Raw genomic sequence first — 25934 nt, 5'->3', positions numbered from 1 at the left:
AAACACCCTGAGACTAGAAAGTATAAGAGTAAGATTAGGATCGGTATTAGACTAAGAAGTTGCACGAATCTATCCGGCCGAAAATAAGATAGCGTGACGAGCAGACGGTGTACCCTATCCGAAATTACTCTATGAGTTAACCACATCGGTCCTAACTCAATAACAAAAACCAGTTCTGAAAAAAAAGTTAAAACCTAAAAACGAAAACAAACAACTGTCAAGTAATTATCCGAAAACTAGAAAATCATTTCGAGAGGGTTTCATGCAAACAGCAAGTGGACCGGACCATTAAGAACCTACTACTAACGGACCACGATTGCGGCCAATAATGGCACCTACCTAGACATCCTTATAACTGACTTTAAAACAATGGAAGACTTAAAGATTAACAAAGTTTGAAAAGTTCACTTAATTTTAAAATCAGATCGTCAAGGCTTATCCTTGGATCTTAATTAATTTTCTATTTCACTAAATTGAAAACCTGATCATCAAGGCCTATCCTTGGATCAAAAAAAAACAATTTTGTTCTCCCCCACCCACTTAGCAAGTGTCTAACGACCTCAAACGTCGATTCACTATCCAACCCTTCCAAAAAACCCAAGACTAATAGAAATGTTTCAACAAAACTAACCATTCAAATTAGGATAAACAGTGAAGTACTTCGGTTATTCATCCTTCACTTGAACCCTCCTCTCACAGACCCAGGATAAATCTTAGACTTAGTAAGTTTAAAATAGTATCTAACGAACTACTTGCGTTCTAATTATACCTGAACCTTGTGGATCGATTTACTATTCTCCAACCCTTGAACAAAATCACTACCCCTAAGTAAGATTAAGTAAGTTAACACCTTAGCTTATACTAGCCACGAGAAAATAAAAAATCATTCTTCGGAATCGATATACTTTTCTCTCCAACCCTGAATAAAAAGACCCAGGTTAAGCTAACCAAAAAATCGTAAGGACTAACAGTTTAAGAAAATAGAAATCACCTAACAACTTTTTGCATCCCTCATCCTAAACCTTATGTCATTCAAAAATCTAGGAAATAAACAAACAATCGTTTTACACAACTGTGAAATAGATAACCAAAAATACGATCTTGTAATCACACCTCATACCCAAACAGTTGGATATATTAGAACAAAACGAATCACAATAAAAAGAAAAATAATAAACAAACAAAGACAAATCACTATTTTTCAAAAAATAGAAACGCATTTTCAGAATCAAAAGCCAGCAATTTAGATGAACTTTATAAATTAAAAGAATCAATTGATAAAAATTGTCCCATTTACGATCAATTATATTTTTCCGATTCAGAAACAACTTCAAATTCATCAAAAAGAGGAAAAAGAAGAATAAAAAAGCAATATAAACACAAACCAGTACACTTGTATAATTGGAATCAACCAATTAGACACATCGATAGTTATATATTAACAGTCATTAAACGAAAAAATGAGCCGCAGCCACACTCAAAGTGACAATAGTCCAGATGACGAAGAGGTTTACCCCTTCCTCATAGATGCACCCGATAATAGAGGGCAACATGACTTTTGCAAGAATTTACTTCTAAATTTGTTTGAACCCGGAATCAGCCCATGCAAAGCAGAATTCCCAGATGTAAAAATCAAAAGACAAATTATTGAACATTATCTGAAAAATATATGTAATTTAACACAACAATATGGAATCTACACCATAGAATTCAGCACACCAAATCCGAATCATCGTAAATAAGTAATTCAAACAGACGATCTTGAATTAGAATTTTCAAAAGTATTCTTAGAATATAATAAAAGCATACAATATCATAACTCACAAAGAGCAAACTCCATATTTACTAACGAAGTTTTTGCAATAATATATAGCTATATTTCAATATTAGAAAAAACTGAATTTCAAAGTACCTCACCAACTGAAACATCCAAACATACAAAAGTACGACATGAAATCACATTATTTTCAACTTTTCTACATATAATAAAAAAAAATTTCACTAAAGACGAGGTTTCACGACACACAAAACATGACTTACAAAAAATTTTGGCATGGTTTATAATAGATTATTTCACACATAATATAGATTTAATCTCACAAGCAAGAAAAAATTGCAGACCTCAAAATCCAAATGATAATACTGCCATCACAGAACAATCAGACTACGTTTGGGACCCTGAATGGTCTCATCATGCATTTATAAATATCCCACAATCAATCTCAAGTCAAGCAATAAGTACAATATCTTATCAAAGAGATTATGTGAAAGTAGTACCACTGACCATTGATGCAACACCATTAAACTACAATACATTTTTACCTGATACGCGAAATAACAGGTTAAATTCGACCGTCAAACACTATGAAAACCTTAATGGAACTCGGAATCTTACACAACAAGATATCCAAACACCATCACACTTCATAAACGAAGAAATCGTTCAAACGACAACAACTACACAACAAAGTATTTCACCGATACATCCAAATTTAACAACACCAAAAAATACAAACACTTCACTGGCACAACTAATCTTACAATCAACCGTTAAACCTTCGGTTGCTCCAAAATATTCACATATGGATTACTAAAATATATAGACCAATGACAATACGTCAAAAACACGAAAATCATTCACAAGAAACACTTTCGCAGAACACAATTATAATTATGCACATTCGTCAAAAACAAACTATCCCCCACGAAAAACTAATAATAATCATGTTTGTTCTCACTATTGGGATAACCCAATGACAACAACCAACTCAGTAAATTTTCGAACTAATTCACATCCTCCACAGGATCGCAGTGAAAATTACCCATTCTTTCAACAAAATAAAAATAAAAAGCAAGCACCTCATCATACGGATTATTTATCATCTGATGATGATTATTTACAACCAGATTTTTTTGCACCGTATACCCAAGAATATTGCAAACAAGGAGCGCAAAAACCTTATACATATAATAGAATTTTTTCTCCAAATCCAACAGATACACGAAATCAACAACCAATACAAATGCGAAATCCAACTAATACACAATCTTTTCAACCAATTCAACCACAAAACCCAATGATTATGCACTCGTACCAACCAACTCAAATGCAAAATGAAATACTACTCCCATATTACCTTCAACAACACGAAATAACAAAAAATCAACTTTCAAATTTTTCACAAATCCCAAATGCCGCAGAATCACTACAAATGACAATGAATCCATACCTTATGGGTGGATCATCAAAAACATCAAATAAACCACTAATGGTATTCACAGGAACAGACCCTGAATATTTTGTAGAAGATTATTTAAAAGCAGTAACAGCAAATTTAATTTTAAATATAGGACCTGAACCAACTAATACACCACTACATCAAAATTGGATACATCGACGCACAGCGTTGATACAAACAACTTTAGATGGCGCAGCTCAAAAATTGTTTTCAGTTCTACCTATAGAAATAAAATCAGACTGGAGAAGATTTACACAAGAATTTTCGAAAATGTTTGACTCCGAAAGAAATAAACAACACCAAAGATTTTTTATGTAATGAAATTCGCAGATTACCAAATGAAACCATCAAACAATTAGCAGTACGTATCGAAACACTAGTTAGATAAGCATATTCACTTAATACACATGACTATAAAAACACAAAAATGTTAGAAATTTTAATGATGACTTTAACACCTCAATTAAGGAAAATAGCAATAAAAAAGAGAGCATCTCATCCTTCTTCAATTCGAGAGCCAGATTTAGATTTTCGAAAACTAGTAGACAAACTAGAGCAAGCGGAAATCACAATGAAACTTGAAGAAACAGAAAATCTAAAACTACAATATGTTAATCGAATTGAAACAAACACTACACATATCAATAACATACAGGAATCAGATACAGACCTAGTTGAAAAAATCACTGAAATACTAAATCTTTAAGAAAAACACCCAAATTTTAAAGGTAAACCATCTTTCAAAAAATGGTGTAATTATTGCCGACGATACGGACATAGTATTTCTGAATGTAGACAAAAACAACAAGATAACCAGAACAAACCTCAAAAGTATAAAGAACCAAACAAATCATTCTATCAATATATGAAAAAAGATCAAAATCTACCAAACAAAAATGTATATAGTAACAACAGTTCAGGAAAACCACTTCCGAACAACACTAATTACACAAGGAATCAATCACCATATAACTCAAGTTATAGAGGAAGATCACCAGAACGAAGAAATACACAGAATTCTTCACAAAACCATTATAATTGATCAAATAGTCGAAATAACTATACGAGATCAAATTCAAATGCAACACACTTTGTTTCTAGATCCAATTCCCAATCAAACCCAAGAAATAAACATCATTCCAATAATCAATCACGAAACTCATCATATAACAGAAATAGAAACTATTCAAATAATCGAAACAGAAGTTATTCGAACAATCGAAATCAAAATTACCCGAACAATCAATCAAGAAATAACTCATATAACAGATCAAACTATCACAGATCAAACGACAATTATCAAAACAGATCACGAAATAATTCACAAAATCGAAATTCAAGTTATAATAATCGATATAGAAATTATTCCCAATCACCACATAGAAATAATAACCATTATAATAATTCTAAACATCGCTACAGAAGTAGTACACCCAAACATCAGAGACATATTAATCAAGTACAATCAAATGAAGAAACAACATCAGACCCCCCAGGTATTGACGACACAGGAAATAACGAACTACAACTAAATCAAATAAACTGTGGATCATCAGACACAGAAAGTGATACAGAAAACACTATCTCCATAAATATGATAGCAGTCGAAAACGACTACGAACCTATTATATATGAACAACCTTTTACATCACATATATATGAAAATCAATTGGAACTCCTTCACAATTATTATATTGAACCCATCAATACTACACAAACTGCACAAGAAGTAAACAAAATCAACACCGTAAATAAACCCAATGAAAATGACAAAACAAAATGCTTAAATACAAATCATATTTACCAAAATGTACAAAAAGAACAACCCAAAGAAAAAATTTGGACAATACCATTTCTTTTAGAAAGTCCAAGAAACAAAGAATTTCAACCACCAGATCTTGAAATTGATATTTTAATTGATTCAGGAGCAGAATCAAACATAATTAACATTCCCACATGGAATGAAATCAAAACATTACACACAAAGTTAACGCCTCTTACAACCACTAGTAAACTAGCAACAGTACAAGGATCAACATTAGTAAATTATGGAACAGTCCAATTATTCCTCCTTCCCACAAGAACAATGGAGCAAAACAAAATTCTAAAGAAACCATTTAAACAAATATTTCATTTTACTGATATTAAACACAATATCATTGGCATACCATTTATCTCGAAATATATACCAACAATCAACATCTTGAATAGTAAAATACTAATCAAAGATAAGTACACAAAAACAAAAAATACAGCTCTAACATTTTTTCAAAGATTAAATAAACAACCACCATTCTTTTCAAAATTTTATCCAATTTATAACCAACAACGGAAACACCTGAAACCACTATCAGAAAATATATATAACTTTTCAATAAAACAAGTTCACCAATATGATAAAAATCAAAATAAACAACAACTCTTTATGTTAGACTTTGAGTTTAAACCTATTCATAAATTTTTCAAAATCACAATTTCATCTATAAAATATTTGAAAAATACAAATTCAGACATCATTTCGCTACATGTGTATAACAATACACCGTATCAAGTAACATTACCCTTAGGACTTTCAGGATATTGCGAAACAAACGCTACAATATCACCCGTACATGAACAAGCATATCGCGTAAATAATATACTACAATTATTAGATATTTGTCAATCCACAATTCTTAACGAAGAACTATCCATAAATAATATAATAAGTAATGAAAAAAAAAATACAGATTATTTCACAAAAACCCCATATTTCAAACCTACATTCAACATAACCAACTATACAGAAGATCAACAGAAGTTTTTAACAATGTTTAACTTCCAACATTCACAAATAACACAAGATGAATTTGATAAGTTAGCTAAACAGCTAATAAAATATTCATCAGTCTATGCAACATCAAATTTTGATGTTGGAAAAATCAGTTCATCACTACATCTCCCGTTAAAACCCGACGCAGTTTTCAAAAAACAACGAGCAAGTAAAGTACCAATTCATTTACACGACAAAGTAATTAGATTACTCGATATTTTAGAACAATACAAAATTATCTCACCGGTAAACGAAGAAGAACAACCAAAAGGTAACACATTTATTAACCCTGTTATCATCCTAGCAAAAGGAGAATCATTAAAAATAGTTTTAGACGCTAGATATCTCAATTCACTAATAGACGAATCAAAATGCAATTGGCCTATTGAACCAATCCAAGTTATTTTGACAAAAATAAACGGAAAATACTTTACAACCGCAGATATGAATAGTGCATACAATCAAATGCCACTAGATGAACAATCACGACGTTTAACACAATTTGTTATTGGAAATCAACAATACGAATTCAACCGCTTATTCTATGGAATATCCTCAGGACCAGCAGCACTTTAAGCTTTTATGAGCAAAATGTTTAGACCACTAATACTTAAGAAAAACGCAATCACCTTTTTAGACGATGTTTTTATGCAATCACAGACAAAAGAAGAAATGTTTACAGTTTTAGAACACTATCATAAAATACTTCAGAATGAAAATCTGAAGGCCGCCCCCGATAAATCACACTTCTTTTTAACACGAGTTAAATTTTTAGGACATAATATAGAAAGAAACAAATCACTCCATTAAAATCACGCATTGATGCTATTCAAAAACTTCAACCACCAACAAACAAAAAGAAAATCCAAGAATTCCTTGGAATGGTAAATTTCTTAAGCAAGTACGTTTATAAAATGCAATTATATTTAAGACCATTCTATAATATCCTCAGACAACAAAATAATTTTGAATGGACTACTGAACATCAAACACGATTTGAAGAAATTAAGAAACTTTTAACTGAACAAATTTCAAACACAATTCCAGATCCAAATCAACCATTCTATGCAATGTGCGATGCTTCAATTTTTGGCATCGGCGCAGCATTACTACAATCACACAATGGTACAAATAAAATGAACCTTATATCAGCATATTCCCGATTATTCACTCAAGCAGAGCTACGACTCTCAACTCTAATGAGAGAATGTACAGCTATAATTTATACACTTACAGAATATGAATGTCTGATACTTGGATCAAAACATCCAACAGTTCTATTCACAGATCATAAACCAATCATTTTTCTCTTTACACAAAAGTCAAATTCAAATCACCGAGCTTACAGATTTCAATTAATTTGCATGAAATTTCCAAACTTACATATAGTTTGGACAGCAGGAAAAATCTTGCATTACCAGATACATTAAGCCGAAATACACCACCTGAATTACTTACACGAAAAACTGCAGTTGAAATACCCAAAAATATAAAATTTTACTTTGCAGAAAACGAAACATCACCCCGATTAGAATGCAAATATGCAGTAAAAACTGACATTGAACAATCACAGATAAATAACCTACAACACTTCCCACTTTACTTAGATTGCCAAGATAACCACTACGAAGTTGATCTACTTGGAACATCAACTTTTAAACCAATTCCATACTCACAATGGATAAAAACTAACACCCAACAAAAACGGATAAAACAACAGTCGCATAAAAAATAACTTTTTCCACTAATTGAAAAAGAAAATTTAACTGATAAAATAAATTTATCAGGACCCCAAACAAATGATTCAAAAGATACAATAAATCAAGTTTTTGACCTCCATGACCCACTTGACACAATTCCTTTATCTAAATTAGAAATTGAAAACATTTTTCTCCCTCCAACAGATAAAATTACAATTAATACCTTGAAAAAAAATCAAAATCTTGACCCAGTAATTAGACAACTAAAATCATGGCACAAATACAAAACTAAGCCCGTAAAGGCAGATACCACAATTTTAGGAAATAAAACACTCCTCCGATATTTTCGAAAATTTAATAATACAACAATTAATGAAAACACAGACCTTCTAGAATATCATTTAAATGATTCTACAGTTCCCTGTCTCCCTTTAAGTATGATTCTCATAGCTTTTAACATTTCACATACACAAAACATTAAAGGACACTCTGGATCAGAAAATACATATTCAAATTTTACACAAAATTTTTATATCCCAAATGCACCAATTTGGATAAAAGTACTATGCAATGATTGTATAGTATGCCAACTAAATAAGCCTTATCCAAGTCAAAAACAAATAGCACAAAAACAAAATTTTAAAGGACAAAGTCTATATTTTAACCATCGTATTTCATTCGATACAAAAGGACCAATTTCACCATCCTCTGAGGGAAGCTCCTACATTATGGTAATTGTTGAGGCATTTACACATTATGTAGCACTCAACCCAGTACCACATTGTAACGCTTATTATGCTTACACAACTCTTTATGAACACTGGATAGCCAAATTCGGATTACTCGAAAATTTAGTTACAGACAACGGTACAGAATTCATAAATAATGAAATAATCACACTATGTCATTTATATAACATTAAGCACAAACCGCGTACATCTCATGCACCTTGGACAAACGGTTTAGTCGAAGATATGAACCGTTCACTACAAGAATATCTCAGATGTATCATAAATGGAAATGATACAAGATACACCGAATGGTCAGCAGATGTTAAATTATTTCCCTTAGCATATAATTCACAAATTACGACAACTCTAGGATTTTCACCATACGAAATGGTTTTTAATCAAAAGTCACGTAAACCAATTATGTTTACAGCAAACTCTCATAAAATGCACAAGTTCATTGCCAACCGAATAAAGACTCAATTTGTTTTAACCTACTTTTACACACACATGATGAAGATCATTTTCATCACCCACAAATCCTTAAATTAGCCTCCGGTACACACACCGAATGGATTGTAAATAAAGATAAAAAACACAATGAAATTTACCAAAAAGTAACAAAAAAGTTGTTACAAAGGCAAAACATTAACGAACAAATAAATTCACGCTTTACACCAGCCTCCGATTTAAAACTTGGAACATTCGTCTTAATACCAAATTTTAATACACAAAAAGGAATTTCTAAAAAATTACAACCCCTTCGTAAAGGACCATACCAAATAATCACCAAACCCACTGACGTAACAAATAAAATCACCGATTCAGACCAAAAAGAAATTGTTCAACATCGAAACAATCTATTGCCTTATTACCCAAAAGAATACGCACTACGCGAACTAACTCAATTATATTCTTTCACAGGTTTAAAAGTTATTCAAAATCACCCACATACGGAAAATGAGGTAAATGAACAAAATGACATTCACCTTGAAAAACAAAATAAAAAATCAACTACAACCAAAAACAGTACAAAAAAGCTAGATCAAAATATACCTCAAAAAGAAAGAAAAAATAGAAGAATGACAGAAAAAAATATACACCAAGAACAAGTCGAGAAATCAGAACATAGAGAGTCATCATGACTTAGAAATATACCACGCAAAAACTACAAGACATTCATCCCACAATCTAAAATATTAAAGAAAGTTGAATTTCAAAAACAGTTTTAATTTTAAAATTAATAATCTTTGCACCTCTGAAACATTTTGAATTTTCATTTTTCACAATAACCTGCTGCAAACACACAGCGATTCTATTTCAAAATTAGCCAATAGGATTCATTCAATCCGTCACCTTCTATAACTCTAACACAAACCAATTAGACGAAGGATATTAAACTCCAAGCATATCTATAACTATAACTTTACAACCTCCAGGTCAAAAATAAGCAAACCAGTCAAACTTGACAACTAAAATAAATACCACCATAATATCATAACCCTCCTTTATCTAACAACGCAAAGATCAACAATATTTTCCCACATTAGACCTCAAAAACCCCCCAAACAAAAATGTTAAATTAGCCTAAAGTAAAAGTACGACCATAATAATTAGCCTAAAGTACAAAATTCTCGAAAATACCCCATATCACTTGAAAAAAAAATAAAGTAAAACAAGACCTCCCGAACACCATAAATTTTGCCCCCAACAACTTTTCACAAAACTCAACCCACTTGTCAAAAAACCAATAAATAATTCGACCACACTTGAAAATTGCCCCAAACAACAAAAAACATTCGACCAAGAAGCCATTTCTTAAATGCTCTTCTCTCGATCAGTCAACATAATTTTCAACATTTTCATAAACTTTTTAACAATATTTAAACTTTTATTCAAATTTCTCTTTGATACTTTTGAAGCTTTCATAATAATTTTAATCATTTTTTGCAATATTTTTTAAATTTTCTACTCCCTATTTGAAATATATCTCCAACTTTCCCAAGCCATTGACCATATTCACAGGTACGAAAACCCAAATTTTATTTAAATGATACGAACCATTTTTAGTAGAACAGATATTTTTTTACTATTTGTAATTTTTATAACATTTTTATGATCCCTCATATTGACAATATGCAAATGTATAAAGAAGGCAATCATAACATTCGCCTTAGCAAAAATCCTTCTAATCCTTTTTCTAGAAGAATACTACAATAAACATAAATTTTTTCACTAAAAGAAATCAATCAAAAAACCCTCAAAAATTGCTAACCAACAATCACACAGTCAGTCTTCACCGACAACATCCCAAGAAAACCCGACAATACCTACAACTACCCAAAATCCCCAAACATCTACACGAATTTCTTTCCAAGATAACCCATATACTTTTGAAGAACGACACGCTCGCTTATCTGAACCATTAAACCAGTTCAGCGACAGGCACCTCTTAATGAACCAACATATAACTTGTACCCACCACTACCACAAGACTTAAATAGAATCAGACATCTTAGTCAACACCAAAATACAGTTGAAAAAAAAACAGACAAATTATACATCCACGACGAAATAGAAACTCTCAGACCCCCCGAGTTAATTTTGATATATCCCAATCCCCATCACCAAGTACTCCAGAAAACCCAATTAACATATTACCAGAAACCCCTACACTTCTTTCACAACGTAGCACCTCAAGTATACCCTCAGATTACTTAGGTTCAACTCCAACATCTGAACAACTACGTGACAATCCCTTTAACCCTCCCAACCAAACATCACGACTACCATATTGGACAACACAATCATTCACACAAGGTGAACCAAATTTAATAAATGATCCAATAGATATTTCTACAGATACAACAACATCATCATCACTACCAGAAACATTATCACTACCATCAATCCCATCAATCAGCCAGATTTCACCGACGTCTTTCCCCCTAAATTTTCCAAATAACCTCGACGCTAGATATCGAGAAGAATCATCAACAAATATCCCTTTAAGATTAGATTGGAACACGTTCACAGCACCCCCACCATTATTTGGACAACATCCGGAAAGTAACCGACTCCACAACTGGGCACTCCATAGACTACAATTTAGACAAGACATCCACGAAGACATTCGTGACCATAACATCCAAATACTCCAACAAAATAGTCTACAATTAAAGTTTGAAATCACGGTTAAACTTAACAACATTGCTCAACATCCTTACCCACTGAACCCACCCAAAATAACAGCTCAATTGCTACCACCACCATTTATAACAACTGAAGTAATATATGAATACGACAGATATACCAAAAAGACAACTGGTTACATCACGTTTTATAACCCATACTCAGGATTATCATACACACGTATATACTAAAAATATTGATATTTCTCCAACTCCTTTTTCTAATACTCTCCGATCAGAACAAAAATCCTTCTCCCCGCGCAGGACCCCAAGATTTATTAGTAACACATTACGATTGTGAAGAAAATGAACAAAAAACACTACACAAATATGCAATAAATCAAGTATCACAATGCGAAATGGGACCACAAGCTATAGAAACTACAAATTTAATAGCGACACTATATTCAAAATCCCGAGCAACCACAGTCATAGGATATAAATTTACAGCAACATTTTCCGAAAAGAAAGTACATTGTTCACAAGTCTCAAACGGAAATAAAAACCGACTTGACCACGAATCATTCTACCAAAGTAATATAGAACGACTTCTACATCTAAATCCCGATGATTGTAAAAACGAACTACTCAGATTAAACATCACAAGAAATAAAAACACCGACAGAAAAATAGTATATTTTCAAGTCTTTGCAGATTCTGTACATCAAGCAGAACTTGAAAGATATCAAGGACATAAAAAACTAGATGAAAAATACCCATACAACGGCGCACACGGAAGATTAACTTATGACATACACGATAAGCACTGGATACCACACATTGGTATAAATAATCCTTCAAACTGCAAAGCAGACACAAAAAATAAAGGATATCAAGAAATAATTTTTTTTGATTGGAAAATACAACTTGAAAAAATACAACTCACGCGAGATTTATCTGATACCACAACGATCTATCAAGGAATTAGATTACCCTGTAAAAATGATCAAGGTTATTGTGATCCTACAACACGAACACAAGCAACAATTGTTTGGTTTCCCGAAGATACCTGTACAACATTTCAAGTAGCAAAAATACACGCTCGAATGATAAAATTTCACGAAAAATTTTTTATACAATCAATTCCATACGAACAAGTCAATCCATCACGAAAACAAAGTACTGATTTTCGAAATATCCATGATATAGAAAATAAATTAACACGTTTTCAAATATATCAAGAAACAGAACTCGCATGTAAATACAGAAACCCACTTCACAAAACACAATGTTCTGAAATATTAGTTGAATACGAAAATGGTTTCGACATGACCACTGGAAAAAAAAATTGACCCTTATGCCACAGGTCATCCTCTAAACGAAGGAACATCATATATACCAGTTAACTTTCAAAAAAGTAATGGTCAACCTGGTGGACATCTAAAGCCACATGACACTAGAAGCACACGTTTACAAGAACTATCACTAATGAATAATTCCTATTTTGGTAATATCCACTATGATATCCACTTAGATATGAAATTAGACTACACAATTAGTCGAATTTTTCAAGAAATGTCACTCACTGAATTAGAAACACTTCACCAACTATGCGAATTAGAAAGGACACAAATCCTACAATCACTTGCACTAGCAGTATTCAAAATACCCTACGCAGGATATTTACTATCAGGAAGTAGATCAAATTTTTTAGACTACGAAGGAAATATTTTATGGTTTTATACTTGTACCAAAAAAGTATCACCACTATATGTTTTTGAAGATAAAAGATGCTATCAAAGAATCTCTATCTTTTATAAAAATAAAGTACATTTTGTTGACACACTCTCAAGACGAACATATTTTTGGGATACCGCAGTCCCATGTGGATCAGAAAATAACCACAATGTAGTACAATTAAACCCTGATGAAGATAATTATTATCTTCTTAGTCCATACCTCACGTTAATGCAATCACTCAAAAAATTTTCACTGGAAAGCATCAGAGCTATTGCTCGTAACCCAAATATTGATTTACAATCAATTGGAATATATTCAAAATCAGATATCCAACACTACATTAGAACACAACAATTCCAAGAATTATTAACACAGATGGACACTATACAAAGACAATCAATTGATCAAAACTTACGCAAACTTGCCGAAACTGCAGGATTTGCAGATATCTATACACAAGATTATAGCGGATATTTTAAAGACATTAAAGACTATATATATCTAAACGGCGAAAAATACAGACCAAAAGATATTTCACCTATAAATATTTTTAGCTTTGTTACACTAAAAAATGAAATTCTCGATTTTCTAGGATGGCCCTATTACATCTTAGAAAAATTAACTATCTTATACGCAATGTTTAACTTTATAGGATTTCTTTTTTCACTTTTAAAAGGAATCTATAACACATGTGCTCTACACACACAAGTAAACAGACAAGCAAGTGTAGCAAGCATACTATTTGCAGGATTTTTTGGAATTTTTTCATCATCGATAAACAAAATCCTTCTAGACGCACAAATAAAAGAATATAACACAAAAATAGCGACAAGACCGCACACGTACGACGAAGAACATAATAATATAGAAGTAACGCCTACAGCACCACAGTTGCCACCCCTACCACATAACCATCCATTATCCTTAGTCCCACAAAATTTCCGAAACCTAGCAATAACACATAATCCAAATTTTAGACCAAACATATCGCAAAGTCCCATACAACATATAATGACACATCATTCACAAGATGATAATACATATGAACAAATTATAGAACAACCCCATACCACCGCTTTTCAGCCTCAAAATAATTATTTTTTTAGCCCACGATGAGCCGACAACTTGGATCCCTACACCGCTCAAATTCCCATCCAACCAACCTCAACACTCCAATTACAATAATCCCACTTATTGCTTTCCCGCCACCCGATTTTCCAACAATTATTAAAACATCAAGCATGAATTCGGATACTAACTCAGATATTTCAGTTTTATACTCCATTTCACAACTTAATAACCCTAATATAGAAACCCCTGATGAATTTGCAGACTCCGAACCATCTCCTTCCAATAATTTTCAAACCAACTTCTCAGTTTTTTCAAAACCCCCTTTTCAACCGATCCCACCAAATAACCCACTCCCGTCCGTTTCTACCCCCTCTTATGCTTCACAAGTAACCCCAACGTACTCTTCATTTCATTCAGACCGATCATCCAATTCTCCAGATATTCCCCAAATCTCCCAAGAACTCGATAATTTTATCACCCTACAACAACAGCTAATGCACCCTTATACCCTCACTATAAATCAAATTTCATCCACAATAGAGTCCTCAAATCCACCTACTCCTACACCCTCTTCAGCTTACACTGCCTCATTAGCACAATCATCCACATCCACCGAATCATCAAATAGCACTAACCGAGCTTATCGCACTTTTAAAAGAAAATTCCCAAACCATCCATTCCCGACCAAACCAGGAACAGCCTGCGAATATATTAATCATCCACACCACACCAACACGTAAGATTTCCTAGCAATCACCCTACCTTCATTTCCACAATATACTTTAAACACACCTCACGACACTAACGACACACGTAGTTTTGTAGATGAACATGTTTTAATGCCTACACTTCATTGGACAACATATTATAATTTTACTAATCCCCTTTGCCTACCGTTATCTAATACTCATAACGATATAGAAAGAAATAAAGATATGCTATATCGACTCACCACACTACTAACTTATAGACAATTTACTCATATAGTACATAAAAAAATCACTAAAAACATTCACTGCACCCCGAGCTAACGAATTCACAATAGAATATTACGATCATAATATCATCCGAACTAACCAAGATCAATTTTTAGATGACGACCGCTTCGCTAACCCACAACTCACAGAAAAATTTTTCATCAAAACACCATATGTATTCACACTCAATATTTTTGATCGAAAATATGATCACATCATTTCTGAAGCACTAACTGATATGCAAGCTTACGAAACTTTTAAAGAAAAATTTCAATTATTTTCACTAACCTTCCACTTCCTTGCACCACATGAACGCGATTTGCACTGCTCACACGACATTATGTTACGCACTAAACAAACCCACACATATACATACTATCGCTTCATACAAAATCATTTTGATCTACACACTCCATCAAGACAACCACACCACCGTTTTCAGTTTCTTAACTCTAAGTACACTTCGCCATTTTTTCTAAATTTCACCTATTGCATCAAAGATACTAACCTCCACGGCATCCTCCGCAATTATGACCCAATAACACAAATGTATATATTTTGTCCCATCACGAAGACCTTTAATGCCGAAGAATCCAGACCCTTCCTTATCCCACATGAATTTATCCAACCTATAGAAATCCTTATATTAGAATTCATCCACAATACTAAATACAATCACAAAATATATAATCTCATTCAAAACACACCTTATGAGTTTGCGGTTGGCACCAAAGAACTAAAAACTATTAAAACACTTCAATTGCTTTGGCCACTGCTTCAAACTAAAAACATCATTCGCATACTAGCAAAATTACTAACAAATTCAGACATGATACACGACATCTTCCCCCACGGTTTTTTCCCCGACGACTAACAGGTAAGTATAATTTATAAATATTCTTCACTAATAAATTTAAATTAATACTAACCATTCATTACTCATGTTTCGTTTAGATTTTTAGTCTTCATCCCACGATCATCTGCAAAAAACAGAAAAGAAAAATAAAAAATAAAACTTGTTAAAATTCTTCTAAACTTTATTAATATTTTGCACTAAATAATATAATAAAATTCATACCAATGTAATAAAATAAATTATAAATTATTTCCCCAAAAACAGTAAATTTAATAATGATGAAAATTTATAACTTAACTTTCCCCAAAACTAGCAGTAAAATTAAAAATCTATGTAGTAAATTGATAAAATGAAAATGCAGTACTAACCTTTTGATATTTTCATTCACTCGCACAAGAATTCTATCCAAACTCGCACAGCTCGCCCACGAAGAATTGTTTAAATAATGAATTTCAGTTTCAAGTTTTCACACTCAACAACTCTAACACACGAAAACATGTTTCAAACTTTCCTTTAACCCGGTTGGAAAGGAATTATATTCTAAACCAAGTTAACCAACGCAGCTTACTAAACACCACAAATCATAAAATATCAGCATGACTAAGAAAAGAAAACCAACGGTACCCAAACCGGATTAACCCAGTTTAAAACTGGATAATTTATTCTTTTGAAGACTATTATAAAGTCTAAGAAAGAAATAACAAAACACAAAAAAATTGAAAGACAAACCCATAACAAAAACAATTTGATTTTTGAAAAAAGGACACAACCAAAGGAACATAAGAAAGACCAACATAAACCCAACATAAAAAGTAATCACATAACAGGACCTCTCAAAGAAACCGCACGAAATCATACTCCCACTCCTGGCCTAACCCACCAGAGAGGACGTCTTGAGCATGCTCTATAGCCGGCCTAACCCACCGCGCTACATCCACGCTTTGTGACCACACTTCTATTTTTAATAAGGGGTACTCAAGGGTGAGTAACTCTTCAAAATAACCGAACTAAAACAAAATGCTTTTGTGAAAACAACTAACTGAAATTATAATTAAAAAGCTGAACTAATAAAAATCTTATAAAATGTAAATCATACTTTGCAGTATATAGATCATCACATAACAACAAAGACGAACATCCAAAGACAAAATGACTCCACTACACTCGAACAACAATGGCCAACCACAACCAATATGCCGTCGACAATCACAACTCAAAGGATTTAGAGTACGACTTGACTTCGCAGAAAAGGACTTCATTGAACTAGACCAATGACCACCTCGATGTTCAAGTATACGTACAGATCCGAGTTACAAGGCATCCCCTCCACGCACAATCTCCACGCCATTCCCAGACGAGGTTGAACACAAAACAAGTTCTCTACATAATACAGAAAAACCCGTCATAGCAAACCATTTAGAAATCAAATTGATTTCGTTGGGAAAATGAGTCGAGTTTCTTGGAGTCTTGAGATTTTTCTACAACTGATATCCAAAATTTTCATGGAAAATATGAAAAAAATAAAGAGAGAGGGCTTCCTACAAGACGAAATTGTGCAAAAAATCGGACTTACATAAAGAGACGAAATATCAACCCTGTTTTTTTCTTTTTTTTTGTCAATCGCATTTGTGTCCTTGCAAACTGGGGAGCCGATGACAATGCCGAGGCAGCAGATACATCATTGATATCAACTAGGCCCTGCAAAAACTCATGCGCTACTCGATATTACATCCAGCCCAAGCAAAAATTATCAAGTCATCCGACTATAGCCAGTTTGGCGGCAAAAAATGGGCTCTGTCAATAAATTCAACTACATTGGAATTATGCTCCAAAACATACTCAAAGGAGCCACGCATTTGACTCATCTGAGAATGAAAGCCCTGATCTCCACAAAATTTCTGGAAACAAAAGTTAACATGGAAAATATATTGTTGTATAGTGTTATTTAGTTCACTTTGAAAGCTGTCAATCAACTGTTCACTCTTGATGCTAAAGTAATTGATTAGCAGGTGTTTGTCTTGGAACAGTCTGTCACCCTTGGATACTGTTTACAACCACTCTCTTTGCTAACTTTGTAAGGTTAAGTTGACTAATTTTGTATTGGAATTTACGATTGAACGACCAACGTTTTCTCATTCTTAACATGGCGCAGTCAGCAGTCTCAGGTGGGGGGAAGAATCCACTGGGAATTACGGGATTCTGGCCAGCGAAATTTACGGAACCGCCGATGATGTGGGAATTCCAGATTAACCGATTCCAATGGGGAATGGTCGCTAAGCACTCGACAAACCCGAAGAACTACTACTATGCAGCGACTCTCACAGCCGCCCAGGTTACTGCTTTGCCCGATGAAGTCGATGGGAAAAATTGACTGGAATCAGAGCAAGTACTAATTTCCAATTTGTATTCGTGTCTGGGAGAAAAGGGACAAGATGAATTACACAAGAGACGACCATGGAAATCAACGAGGACGGGGATCGGTCGGAATGATACGGGAGAATGTTGACGATACTCACCTGGAAAATTTGGCGGATGAAGAAGCGTCACAACATGCAAGTTCCATTGGATGGGTTAATAAAAATCCAGTGGTACATTCATGGGACTCAAGCAGCTCAGACGGGGATTATATGGTAATGGCGATAAAACATAAACGATCCACGGAAGTGAAAGTCGCTGGGGCACAGTTGCCGATTAAAGTAAATGGGAAATCCACTCGTGTGTGGGTTGATAGCGGGTCTCCAATTTTAATTTTCACCATTGGGGAATTGCGAAAAACTTTGGGAGCTTTCGGAGTAAAGTTGGATACCCTTTCGGAGGAGGACAATGCATTTCGGGATTATGGGAACAATCCATTGCAGATGATTGGAACGATGGCTGTAACGATACAATCCAATGGCTGGAAGATACACGCGAGGATAAAAGTAATCGGAGGGAACCGCCCATCATTAATTGGACGAGATTTGATGCCCCAATTAGGACTACAGTTGGTGCAGCAATCACCGGGGGATCAGATAATGTCCATTGGAGAAGTGAATCAGGACGCACTAAAACCGGAGGGGGAGTTGGACTCTTGGCAAACCTATTTCAGTAAGCAGTTTTCATTTCCTTTTTAATAGGGTAGGAAAAATAAGAAACTACAAAAGGCAGGCAGAATTTTTTGAAAACCTCACCCCAGTCCAACAGAAAGGACGTCAAGTTCCGATTTCATTACAAGAAAAAGTGAATACTGAAATCAATAAACTATTGAAACAAGGTCATATCGAAAAACCTACAGAATGTAATAACAGTAAAGAAAGATGGGTCCGTGAATTTAGCGCTCGAGTCGAGGGAATTAAATAAACAAGTGCATAAGAACAAATACCAAATGCCGAATATTGAAGAATTAATGAACACAGTGGGACAATTGATTAGCGAAAAAAAATCAGGAGACATATATTTCACCACGATGGATCTAACATACGCATATGGCCAATTGCCGTTAAATGCTGAAACAAGTGTACAATATAATTTTACTCTCAATGGAGGCAGCTCGACGGGTACGCATTGGTTCAAAACCGGATTCTACGGTCTAACTACAATGCCCGCGGAATTCCAACGCGCAATGGATTGTATACTCGCAGAAAATCCGCAGGCGCACGCGTTCATCGACGATATTTTGGTCGTGACCAAGGGAACCTCGATTGACCATATAGCAACAGTAGAGAAAATTTTAAAGAAACTAGATCGGGAAAATATGTCTCTAAAACTAACGAAATGCAAGTTCGACCAACGGGAATGCAAATGGCTGGGCCATAAAATAACATCGACTGGAATAACTCCATTGGTTAGAAAAACAGAACCGATTGAGGCCCTAACGCCGCCGCGAAATCTGTCGCAGCTAAACTCGATCATGGGGTCAATACACAGCCTGCACAAGTATCTACCGGCGTTAGCTGAATCATCCGCGCCGTTGCGACCCTTACTAAGTAAGAGTAATGAATACATTTTGACCCCACGAATGTCAGAACGCGTTCGAAAATCTTAAGAAACAAGTGTCGAATATTGTTGAACTACGACATTTTGATATCCACAAGGACATTCGTATAGTGTGCGATGCAAGCCATAACTGGCTCGGTGCGGTGTTGGAACAGTTAGGACCAGAAGGGTGGCGCCCAATTTCGTTTGCCTCGCGATACTTGACTGAAGCGGAAAGAAAATATTCAACAAAAGTATTGGAGATGTTGGCAGTTGTGTGGGGGGCTGAATATTTTTGAAATTACTTACTGGGCCGGAATTCTTTAATTGTCGCCGACGACAAAGCGTTAATATCCCTTTTGAATGGTAATAATAAGAAAAATAAGACGATGTTTAGCCGTTTAATGCGCTGGTTACATCGGCTGATTCCCTTTGATTTTCGAATTGAACATAAGCCAGGGGCGAAAATCGGATTGGCGGACTACTTATCACGTCACCCAAGTAGAGAAGCAACGCCAATTAGTACGTATAATAACATGTTCACTGTGGCAAAGATCAACCTAATTCGCAATGCTCTCGGTTTTAATGTTAGTATTACATCCAGGGGATACAAATCATCCAATTATAAATCCAAGTCAGCAATCTATAAATAGATTGGAAGTTTCGTCACGCGATGAATCGGTAGAGGGCGGAAAAACATGCAAGCGGAATTCAACCAATCAGATTCGAACACGTGGTTTGAGCCGAGGGCTACGCGAAATACGCACTGGATTAGTTGGTGCTATTACTCAATCGGAAGAAAGTTGCTTACAATCATCAAATTTTAAAATTCAAATTTCAAATTCTCAAATCGGAACGGATAGAAGTATGCGAAAAAAGCAAAAATTTCTGAAACAGCACCCTAGTCTAAATAGCAGTAGAGATGAGATTGAAGAATTACCGCAGAATGTATCCCTGGAAGCCGTTACTAAAGAAACAAAGTCAATCTGAACAAACACAACTCTTTCGTTACCCTCGGCATTCAAAGGTGAAACAATACCACCCGTGGATCCGAATTCAATATGTATGTCAATTATCCCTCGGAACTGCAAAATTGTTAACAGAATTACTTCCTTACCTGACTTGTTTAATTTAAAGTTCATTGAATCCAATTATGTTTCTGACCCCCAACTGAGCGTAATCCGCGATCTCATTGTTTCCCAAGATCCGGACATTCATGAAAAAATCAGTGCAATGAACCGTTATTATTCTCAATTTGTTAACGACTTTTCGGTGAAGGAGAACGTAGTGTGGATGGATGAAAAACTAGTATTACCCATTAACCTTCAAACTGCAATTAACAATAGAATTCATGCCTATCATCACAGAAAAACGATCATGTTTGATGCAGCAAAAGACGTTTGGTACCCTTATATTTTCGCTCAATAGCTTCCATGGCCGAAGAGTGTCCCAAATGTACCGCCGCTGGTAAGAAATTAAGAACGATTATAAGAAAAAATCAACTTGGGACTGTACCTGAACCGAAGGAACCAAATGAGTCAGTCCAACTCAATTTTTGGGATCCCATCAATTATTTAAATGAATCCCGGAAATATGTATTAGTGGCGGTCGATCGTTTTTCTCGTGGGCCATCGGCCATCGTCTGTGGAAATCATCGGTCTGATAAGATACTGAAGTTCTTAAAAAGTTATATAACAAATCATGGGGTGCCACGGAAAATTCATGTAGATCAGGGAACGAGTTTTATGTCAAACGAGATTAAAGCTTTCTGTAATGGGTAGGGCATTGAAATCATAAAGTCGCCATTCAATGATCATCGGGCAACTGGGTGCGTCGAGCGTACCATTGGCAGTCTTAAAAGTTCTATCCTGACTTTCGCTCAAGAAAAACATCCCGAACCCTTGGAGAAAATGGTTGAAAGGGCCCTCTTAGATTTTCGAAGAATGCAACACTAAAAATTTCGCCATTCGAGGCGCATCATCGCAGAGAAACGAACACGGTCTTACGGAACCTGACAAAGAAACCATCACTTCAAAGTCTGGATTGGTCATAAAAACGAAAAACGCTTGTTTAGATGCCGCCGATCCTAATGCGCAGAATATGCCCCATCCAGCTGATACAAACTGAAGTGTACGATCGGACTTAGCATATGACATCAATCATAGGAGCCATGTACGCCGATTAACCGATGACCAATCGGCCAACCAACACGACGAACCGTCGATCCTAAAACCCGCAAACTCCAGCGGACAACCAGGACCATCTGGATTGTTGTTCCAGCGAACTGGAAACAGGAAAAACAGTGGTTCTGAGTCGGTGACGACTTGCCAATTATTTCGGTAAAACGGGCGAAACAACCATCAACTGAAACACCAAGAGCACAAATAGGACAAACATCAACAACAGCAACAGACGTGGATATTGGAAGCGACCAGGACACCATTCCGGCACTAGGCGGTGATTTGGACAAAAACCCAAGGGATCAAACAACGTCCGATCCAGGGGTCCAGACACATGCAACGTCATTGCCAGGACCTAGTAAAAAGAAGGGACCAACAACAAAGAAGGCCAGGCTGGTATCATACAGCAGTCAGGGCGACAGCCAGGACGAAACCACATCCACGACGTCTCGGAAAAGCGGACGGAAGAGAACTGCGGTCACTAAGATGGGGGTGTGATGATTGATTTCATCAACCAAAACGAAAAAGAGGGGAAAAAGTGAATAAGTGACCTAAAAGAAACTAGTAAAACTTTACCACATTAAAACTTTCTAACCCAGGGAGATGGTGGGTCATTAGTGACTTAAAACTCAAAAGTCATCACTGCTCAGTGATCCTTTTAGTTGTTAAAATTTGTTATTATAAAAGTCTAAATTGTTCGTCCAAACATGCAGTTAGTAATTTCTATTCAGTCCTTTATAATCAACAGGTGCCGTCATTTTTTCAATCAACTAAAGTTTCATTATTGAAGGGGAAGTGTTGTATAGTGTTATTTAGTTCACTTTGCAAGCTGTCAATCAACTGTTCACTCTTGATGCTAAAGTAATCGATTAGCAGGTGTTTGTCCTTGGAACAGTCTGTCACCCTTGTATACTGTTTACAACCACTCTCTATGCTAACTTTGTAAGATTAAGTTGACTAACTTTGTATTGGAGTTTACGATTGAACGACTAATGTTTTCTCATTCTTAACAATATGCATAAATGAAGTGACAAATCTATATAATAGCTTTATTGTGAAATCAGCTTCTTACGGGCACGACCTTTCTAATGACTTAAAGGATGCCAAATGGGAGGACCATAGAAATCGAATAAACATTATTTTCTTTTAAAAATGGATGGGCATTTCGCGCCAGCTACTCACACCACTGCTCATCAACCGAATGATCGGAGAAAAACGCCTCAATATTGCTAGAGTTAATAAAAGCAGATCGCAAAATGCCAGTTTCTATAGCAAAGGATGCCACTAAATTGTCACATTAAAGGTGCTACTCATAAGCAAGCTCAGGTTTTGAGTGCATCTGCCTTATCTGAAAGAAAGAAACGCTACACTCTGACCATCTCAAACTTTGCCAAGAAATAAAATGAGTCAAACTCATTGACAAGATCGAAATTGTACTAGATAGAATTCACAGTCCCGCCATAGGGCAAAAAGGCAGAAAAAAAGATATGAACAACAAATGAACTGCCAACAAAATGAGTCAGGCGTATAAAATCAAAATCATTCGAAATTGTAAACTCTACCTAGAAATTGATGAATTTATACATATGTGATTAAAATTTTCAAGTTGTCTAAAATAATACATTAATTAAGTTGCACTTTTCAGGTGGTTTTTAACTTGAATTCATGTGTATTTTTGTGAGCCTATTTTCTTTCTTGCAAAATCAGGCAATAAAAATAAAAAGGGTCAAATGAAATGATATATCTTAGAAAAACTCCATTTCGATACTCAACAAAACAATATTTGAGAAAAATGTTTTTCGAATCTGGTGCTTTTGGACAAAATTTTATTGAAGAGTCACTATAATTGCTGAGTCATTTTAATCTGAAGATTCCACACTCGTTAGCAGTCTCTTGTAAATAGTAGCTCTTAGATCAATTACCGGCGTGCACAAACCAGGGGTCGATTCATGGTAGGGGGCGTCTTGTGGAACCCCCATTAAGGATCCGACCCCCTGTTACCCAAACTGTCCCACTTTGGTACTTTTTTTTTAGGAATGTCCTGTTCTTTTTTTCTTCAAAAATTGGCCTTTGGAGCAAAAATATTGGCCAAAACAGGGTTTTTTAGTGCTTTGGTAGAGCTCGAACAATGAATTTGGTCGACCTAAAAAAATTTCACAAAAGTTTTAAAATTCTTTTGAAAACCCGCCCCTGCCCACTCGAAAATCCTAGATTCACTCTTGGCACAAACTTTATTCATATTTTTCTAGTTTTTCTAATTTTTTCTTGCAAAAATTATTGTGGTCGTACAATTCTGCTCAGCAACAGGTTAAGTTTTTGCATTAAGCAATATTTTTGAATTTGAACTCTACTGTTATCCAGCTGAACAAATTTTTTTGCGTCATTGATTTCTGTTTGAACTGTGACCCTGTCGCATAGGCACCTGTAAAATCAGCCAGAATCTCTTATTCACACTTTACTCCACAATCGGCGCATTCTACCTGCCCTTCGTGGTTCTGCTCATCATCTACGTGAAGATCTACAAATCTGCCAAAGTGAGGTGGAGAAGAAACTACAGCAGACCACAGAATCAATTGTTCAACACCAAATCAGCAGGTGCGTTGTCGAACAATAACCACTCTAAAGTCTCTATCTTACTTTATGCCATCGTCTCTTTACTTAAGACGGGGTTGCAAGCAGACGAGGATAGTTTAGCCGAAAAATAAGAAGACCAAATTAAACCATCTTAAGACAGATTGGTCTGTATTGAAAATGTCTTAGCGCGATGAACATTGCAAACAAAGAAGTTGTAAATGAAAGCGTATTTTGAAGATATTTTTAAGTCGTTGAAACAATCAACAGGTAATTTAGTTCATTTTTTGGGTTGTTGTTTTGATTACTTTTTATTTAAAAAGGAAATATATAAGTTTTATTGTTGTTGATCGCTTGAATCGGAAAAAGGGAACTTAGATTTATTAAGGTGTCTAAAATTCAGGCAACGCACCGGTTGTATTCAATGGCGGATTGCAAATTGAATGGCTGTCCAAATTAATCCGTGTTCAGCGTTCGTTATATAAATCCGTGTTTTAAAGTCGTTCATCATATTATACCTTTTTGGCTCATTTTCTAATATTTTCTAGCCATGATGACAAGGGATACCTAACTAACAAATGCTTTTTTATCATAAATTCCTCGGATTTCCATTGCATCAACATAAATACCTTTTTTTCTGAGAAATTGAATCTACTGGCGCAGTTTTGAGAAAAAGATCGGCTATTTCACCACTATCGTGGAAAATGGGGGTTTTTGAAAGTTTAGCGCCAAATAGTACCACCAAAATGAGGTGGTAGTGCTACAGGTCAATATCAGAATGGTTGCCAACGAAGTTGAAGTTCAATAAATAACCAATGGCCCAATAAACACATTAAAATCTTTATATTAACAAAGACTACACACAAAAGAAGTTAAGGTAAAATCAACTTAACAGCGTTAAGTTAGAAAAAAGTTAAGGTAGTTTCCTAAAAATAAGAAAAGCTTAAGTAAATATTGGTGAAGTATGTACTTTTT

At 34.9% G+C, this 25934-nt stretch overlaps 1 protein-coding gene across 1 annotated transcript in view; it reads left to right on the top strand.

Annotated features, from left to right (window-relative positions):
- Positions 1-25093, top strand: part of LOC134841770 (5-hydroxytryptamine receptor 1B-like) — a 43511-nt gene extending 18418 nt beyond the window's left edge. Inside the window, exon 4 of the mRNA XM_063857807.1 lies at positions 24807-25093. Within this exon, the coding sequence (XP_063713877.1) occupies positions 24807-25093 (287 nt within the window). The remainder of the gene's footprint in view (positions 1-24806) is intronic.
- The last annotated feature ends 841 nt before the right edge of the window (positions 25094-25934 follow it).

This window comes from Symsagittifera roscoffensis, chromosome 3 (genome assembly GCF_963678635.1).
Source record: "Symsagittifera roscoffensis chromosome 3, txSymRosc1.1, whole genome shotgun sequence".
Lineage (NCBI taxonomy): Eukaryota > Metazoa > Xenacoelomorpha > Acoela > Convolutidae > Symsagittifera > Symsagittifera roscoffensis.
The sequence above is the reverse complement of the archived record's forward strand: the minus strand, read 5'-3'. Positions and strand labels throughout refer to the sequence as shown.